The sequence below is a fragment of the Engraulis encrasicolus genome, chromosome 20 (genome assembly GCF_034702125.1).
Source record: "Engraulis encrasicolus isolate BLACKSEA-1 chromosome 20, IST_EnEncr_1.0, whole genome shotgun sequence".
Classification (NCBI taxonomy): domain Eukaryota; kingdom Metazoa; phylum Chordata; class Actinopteri; order Clupeiformes; family Engraulidae; genus Engraulis; species Engraulis encrasicolus.
Window position 1 is genome coordinate 36,110,554 of NC_085876.1, and position 7,197 is coordinate 36,117,750.

Consider the following 7,197-nt stretch of genomic DNA (forward strand, 5'->3'; position numbering starts at 1 on the left):
CTCCACTGGCATTCTACTGTTGCAATTAGTACAGCTGTGGAATCCAGGCATTTTTTTTTATTTTTTTTTTAAATATTATTATTATTATTTCTTCATTAGTTAGTTATTATTATTATTTCAGTCACACCTTGACTTTAGGCATGAACCTGATAGCACTGTTACTGCCTGGTACCAGATATGGTTCCAGCAGAGGTGCAAGAGATGGGTACTAAGGGTCTCACACTCCAGTAGCAGCACTAATCACCTTCGGTACCGAGTCTGGTACCAGCGTTGATCTCTCACCGGTACCGAGAATGAGATTGTTGGTACCGAGAGTTGCGCAGCACGAGATCACGTCAGATGAGGCAGCTGGAGTATAACATGCACGCAAGCAACTCCTTCGATAGAGGGAGAGTGGCGGCAGTTTGTTACACAGGATAATTATTCCACTGCGGAACCACGAGCCCAGCGAGTAACTTCCTCGACAGAGGAAGAGTCGCGGCCGTCCTGCAGGAGAGATCCCACAATAGAATCACAGTGAGCTACTGAACGGCGCCGAAAGGTGCCCGTAGCAACATTAGAGATATAGCTAGAGAGATGTCTCTGTAATCTCTTTCCTCCCTAGAGCAAACCACAACAACAGATTACTTACCTCAAGTTGAATTTCAGGTGGATATGCGCCTCGGGGATTCCACAAGAGTAGCTTCACATGCGAAAGCACAAGCTACAGGGAGAAGCCACCGTTAATCTATAAGCGGCGATAGCACACTTTTAATAAGGTGGGGATAATAGCCTGATAACGATAGCCTGGAGAGGGGCAACAGTAGTCACCAGCTCTCGGACAGCTAACTGCCAGTAGGCACCTCGTTACCAGTATCAATTCGTACCTTATCAGATCGCGTGAGGGATTAAAGAGGACGAAGTATGCCGTGCTGAGACTTATATACTGTGTACAGTAGCGCGGCACACACGTGATGAAGTTTCGATATAGGTACCTCAGAACTCGCGCATGCGCGGATTATATTCCAGCCCCCTGGGCTAGCCGTCTGGCAGCCTTTCTTGAGTGAAACAGAACTGGGCTTCCATACTCCTTACTCTCATGTACTGTTTCTGCCATTGACTTCAATGTTAAACGCATCATGGCAGTTAAAGACAGAGAGAGTACCAACCAAGTAGGCCTATTGAACGTTGCATGATATGTAGATAGTACCAAATTTCAACTGATTTGATGTGACCTGAATTTTGCTGAAGAAAATTGTGATTTTATCACAGTATTCTAATGATGCGAATTCCCCAATTCATGTTTTTTTTTTAGCTGGAAGCCCAACATATGCAAAAATAAACAATTGAATGATTAGAATAGTTAAAAAACTGGACCATGAATCTATAATCCATGACAGTTTAATATTATTGATGGAATTATGGAAATAAATAAACTTTTCATGCTATTCTAATAAAGTGGCCTGTAGCTGTAGCTGCAGTGCCACTCCTGGCCACCAGCTAGTGACCGTTCTCGTACAATATTCCAGTTTCTCTGATTCAACCGACAGAAGCAAAGCAAAGAAGAGCCCGCTTCGAGAAATGAGGGCGCTATATTTTCCCAACGAACGCACGACTTGGAACAGTCCATAAAAGAACAAATAAGCTGGTGTGATACAGGTAATTCTGCATCTCGATACAAACTGTAAACTCATTGAACTTTCAGTAGCAAGCTAAGTTGCACAGCTAGCGTTAGCTGATTGCACGCATGTTGTGTTGGTTAGCCAATTAGGTAGAAGACGTGAATTGTAATATTTGAATGCGGCCCTGTCGCTGTATGCGAAAACGGATGGCAAAAGTTAGGACGTGTTCTACCAAAACCATGTTCAGCGACATTGAGCTTTCTGCACAGTATTGTTGTTTGTTTGGTAAGCTGGTAAGCCAGAGACGGTTTAGGTAAGAGGAAGAACTTTGGGTAAGCTGCCCTATAATGCGCTAACCTGGCTTTCACCATCGTGAGAGCCAGGTTAATAATGCGCATGTTGTGTTGGTTAACCATGCAGAACAGCCAATTAGGTAGAAGACGTGAATTGTAATATTTGAATGCTGCTCTGTCGCTGTGTGCAAAAACGGATGGCAAAAGTTAGGACTTGTTCTTCCAATACCATGTTCAACGACATGAATTGAGCTTTCTGCACAGCATTGTTGTTTGTTTATATCTGGTAAGCTGCCCTACAATGGCTCCCGCCATGTCAGCGCTGTGCAGCTTTGCCGCTGGATCATCACAGATGCTGCCTGGCAAGGTGCGTGGATGCCCGTAAGGCCCCTTTTGTCCTGCAGCACCAAGTTGAGGTAAATAGTAGACGTAGAGCTGCTTTAATCGGGGTGTAGGCTCTCGTATAGTTCGAAGTGGTCAGCCCTGCAAATGCAGGACAAATGGCATGTCGTTTTTCCCCCTCCGAGAACTCAAGGAAGCTATATAGTTGATTCGCCACATAGACACCCAAAACTATACACGCCCACATCTGTTTAAGACTAAAACTGTATGAATATGAAGCACATTAATCAAAGACCATATTTGAAATCTCAGGCTAAATATCTACTTAAATCCTATGAGTTGATAAAATACAATTTAAATCAAATTATATTTATTATGTAGATATTTAGCAACACATTTCAACTATTGTCCTACAAATGCCACAGGCTGCTACATGGTGACCTTAGACGTAGCCTCTCTGTATACTAATACTGACCATCAGGGAGGCTTGGAGGCCTTCCAACATTATTTATCCTTACGTTCTGATACCACACCACCAAATGAATTTTAATTGTCTTTGACAAAATGGACTCTGCACAACAATGTATTCATTTTTCAGAACTCTTTCTACAGGCAGCGGAAAGGCACAGCAATGGGTGCATGTTTTGCACCTAATTATGCAAACCTTTTTTGGGGGGGGAGGGCTACTGGGAAGACACATTTGTGTACAACCAACAAAATAATGTGTTTTTGGACAAGGTCATGTTCTATTGTCGCTTCATTGATGATATTTATTTAATATGGTCAGGCAGTGAGAGTGAGCTGTTGGACTTTCATAAGTATTTAAATTCAACCAATGAGAACATCAAACTCTCAATTGAATACTCAATGATGTCTATACATTTGGATCTATCAATTTCCATTGATGATAGTGGGTCTTTGCAAACCACTATCTGTAGGAAAAGCACAGATAGGAACACCTTACACAGATCTGACAGCTTCCATGTCAACTCACTCAAAAACAACATTCCTTTTGGACAATTTCAACGCCTTAAACGGATATGCAGCAGTGATTCAGTCTTTCAGACCCAGGCCAAAGATTATAAACAAGATTCTGTGAAAGGGGTTACTCCCCAGCATTGGTGGACAGTGCAATGCATAAAGCAGGAGTGACCCATCATTTTTAAAAGTACAGGGGATTGAAGTGATCAAGAAAACTGTACGGGGTGGGGATAGATTGAAAAGGTTGCTACAGAGTGAAACCTTTTGGATCTGGAGCTTCAAGGCAATGGAGCATCCAGGTCTTAATGAGGAAATAGACAGACCTTTTTTGTAGCAATGTGTTTTTTTGTATTTTACCACTGCTATTTTACTCAGTATATATCTAATTTTTGAAATGTTTAATATACTGGATCTGCTATGTTTTGTAATTGTTTTCAAGGACCTGTTTGAGGGGGTGGGTCTTAGCTACACTTAAGTATGTGATGGGGGAGGTGCACTAATTGTGGGCAATCAACTAGTCAACAGGTGAAATGTTTGTCTGAAGAAAGGCTTCGCCAAAAATACTGAATCAAACAAAGATATCACAAACCACGCCCACTCAAAGCAAAAGCGTGTGCTGAAGTTGGGTCTCCTAAGGGGGCGCTGTCCCCTACTTCTTCTTCTCTTTTTGAGGTGTTTGTGCGAGACGTGCACTACCGCCATCTACAGCGCTAAGGGGACTTTATTGATTCTCAACCTCAGGACTCCGAAGGTCTCCTAACCGAAGGTCTCCTAAAGGGGCGTTCACCCGACATAAAGTGGATACCGGAAAGGAAACAAAATGACGCTTCTTGGTTACATCCACTTTCTTTGGCTTCACTGTGTCAGTATCGCTATGCCCTGAAGAAGGCTCAACTGCCGCTACGCGTGGGCAATTTTAAAGTCCTTAATGGACATGTCATAATTTTTAACTATACTTTTTGGAGTGCCTTCTCTTTTCAAGCAACTTTTTATGCGTCATCCTTTATTTAAAAAACTCAAAAAAAGAATTTGTTGCCATATGGCAACGCCATGCAATAGGGTTAAGGGGTCGTTGCAGCGCTACCAAGGGGGTCGCTATAATTGGTAGCCTACAAACATTGGCTTCTGCTTTTGTTTTCTGGAATTAAAAACTAGAAGCAGTTGTATGCAGTTTTGTTGTACTGTAGCTTGTTCAGTGTACAGTAACTGTTCAGTGTGTTATAGAACTACTTTCTGCTTAACTGCTTAATGGGTACACTTACCTTACTTTCATATGAACATCAACAGTGTGGCATGTAATCCATGTGTTTTGTGTGCAGTAGAGGGGCCACGTCGTCTAACCAGCTGTCCTGCTACCTGAGCGGAGATGACTGCAGAGGAAGCCGGGGAAGCGGCTTTGGCCAATGGCAGCCCGCCCGCCGAACGTGGAAGAGGTCGCCCCAAAGGCAAGCCCAACGAGACCAATCTCAACTTGCTTACCAGGACCATCCCCCGGGTGCCCAAGGTGGTCCAGCTGTTCAGCGCAGGCTCCACTCCCACCAAGAAGTCGCGTCCGACCGGGCGACCGAAGAAGAGGCCCCCTGGTCGGCCGAGGAAGACTCCGCTGTTCCCGGAGGAGGTCGAGATCCGGGAGCGGAAGAACAAGTACCGCAAGTGGAAGCCCCTCGGGAGGCCGCGCATCCATCCCGTAGAGCTCGCCAAAAAGAAGAAGGGCAAGCCGGGACGCCCACGCAAGTATCCCCAGTCCCCCAGTCGTGCCTCAAAGCCTGCCACCGTCATGCGTTCACCAACGACAACAACAGCAGAAGGGTCGGAGGTTAAAAGACGACCGGGTAGGCCACTCGGCAAGCTGAACAAACACCGCGGGACGAATTTCAACCGCAAGAAGACCCACACGACTCCTCGTCCTGTAGGACGTCCACGCAAGAGGGGCCGGCCACCCGGAAGTGGCTATCTCCAGAAGATGCAGCAGCAGCAAGACGCAGATGTCTCTTCGCCTCCGAGAAAGAGAGGCAGGCCACCAGGCAGCAAGACTCCTGAGGTAGAGAAACCCAAGTCGGGCAGGAAAAGGGGCCGGCCATCAGGCACCTTTGGAAAGAAGAGGCTCGCATTTGAGAAGTCTGTAGAAGACGGTGTGGAAGCAGAACTAGAAGAGGAGCAGGAAGTGGAGGCGGGACAAGCAGCCGCAGCAGCCAATGACACAGAGTTGGCATCTGTGGAGGACGATGAGGCGGAACTTGTGGCTGGGGGTGATGAGGAGGGTGGGGCTGAGGTTGGGGAGGCTGAAGCTGTGGAGGCTGAGGATGTGGAGGCTGAGGCTGAAGCTGTGGAGGCTGAGGCTGTGCAGGCTGAGGCTGTGCAGGCTGAAGCTGTGCAGGCTGAAGCTGTGGCTGAGCAGACTGTGGCTGTGGAGGCTGTGGCTGTGGAGGCGGTGACTGTGGAGGCTGTGGCTGTGGAGGCAACACCAGCAGCAGGCAGGAAAAGCCGCTCAAAGAGGAAGAAATGAGCTGTGGGGTTGAAAGAGGAGGGGGAAAAAAGCCTAGAAGAGTTGACTTTACCAACATTTTTTTTGTTAAGTCAAATCAAATTCAACTGTATATTTTATGTTTGTTATATTGTCCTCAAATGTCAGTGCATAACCTGCAGCAGCTTATGTCCTATACTCTAATGCAGACAGATGTTGAGCAGCACTGCATTTTATTTACCTGATCACGATGACCATCCCCTTATATTGTAGGACCATCCAATTATAATGTAGGTTTACTCCCTAGAACAAGATATAAAATCTCCATTAACTCAACTCAAGAAATTTAAATCCAACACCAAAAGCATGCCTCCGTGTGTGGTGAAAATATAAGTGGTGTGTCCGCCCACAAATATGACATTGCCAAAATTGTTGTGCGAAATGTAAGCTACAGCACCTCTAAGTTTCTGTCAGCTTGCTGACAGGCACTGAGTTTGTGAATGTTTTGAAAATCCCAGTAACAAGATTTATTTTATATTTAAAAGGAGAAGGAAGTGGTCCTCAAAAACGTACAGATATGAACTATGATACATTTAAGAAGGAAGATGTTGAGTTGCAGTTGACTCATTTCATGTGAAAACAAGTACCCCTTTTTATGCTTTGTTTTTTGTTTGTCAATTCTTTTTTTAAGTTTTATTTGATCTTCTTTGTTGTTCAAGCTAGCGTTGGCCTATATATTTTGAAAGCTTGTTTGTAAGTGCTTGTAAGGTTGCAAGTCCCATTGTAAAGGGAAACAATAAAAAAACTGTTTTTTTCTAACCGACCAGCTGAGCATTTCCATGAAAAAGAAAAACGATTATGTGCAATTTAATTTAATTTTTTGTTATGTATTCAAAAAGAATGGGGTTTTATTTCTGTTGAGTTAGAATTAAACTGGTGAGTTAGCACCAAAACGTGGCATGGAAATCTACAGTGTATATTGAAGAGTGAAGGGTGGGTCACCAGGTCAACAAACAAGAACAGCTGACAGCAAAGCATCAAGGATATCTGGGCTTCCATAACTCTCATGTACTGTTTCTGCCATTGACTTCAATGTTAAACGCATCATGGCAGTTAAAGACAGAGAGAGTACCAACCAAGTAGGCCTATTGAACGTTGCATGATATGTAGATAGTACCACATTTCAACTGATTTGATGTGACCTGAATTTTGCTGAAGAAAATTGTGATTTTATCACAGTAGGCCTATTCTAATGATGTGAATTCCCCAATTCATGTTTTTTTGAGCTGGAAGCCCAACATGTGCAAAAATAAACAATTGAATGATTAGAATAGTTAAAAAACTGGACCATGAATCTATAATCCATGACAGTTTAATATTATTGATGGAATTATGGAAATAAATCAACTTTTCATGCTATTCTAATAAAGTGGCCTGTAGCTGCAGTGCCACTCCTGCCCACCAGCTAGTGACCGTTCTCGTACAATATTCCAGTTTCTCTGATTCAACCGACAGA

General features: G+C 44.2%; 1 protein-coding gene across 1 annotated transcript; it reads left to right on the forward strand.

The window, feature by feature from the left end:
• The first annotated feature begins 1,550 nt into the window (after window positions 1-1,550).
• On the forward strand, window positions 1,551-6,505 carry LOC134436578 (basic salivary proline-rich protein 1-like). The gene is made up of 2 exons (XM_063185857.1): window positions 1,551-1,638; window positions 4,540-6,505. The coding sequence occupies exon 2, from the start codon at window positions 4,584-4,586 to the stop codon at window positions 5,721-5,723; it is 1,140 nt and encodes a 379-aa protein (XP_063041927.1). The 5' UTR covers window positions 1,551-1,638; window positions 4,540-4,583; the 3' UTR covers window positions 5,724-6,505.
• The last annotated feature ends 692 nt before the right edge of the window (window positions 6,506-7,197 follow it).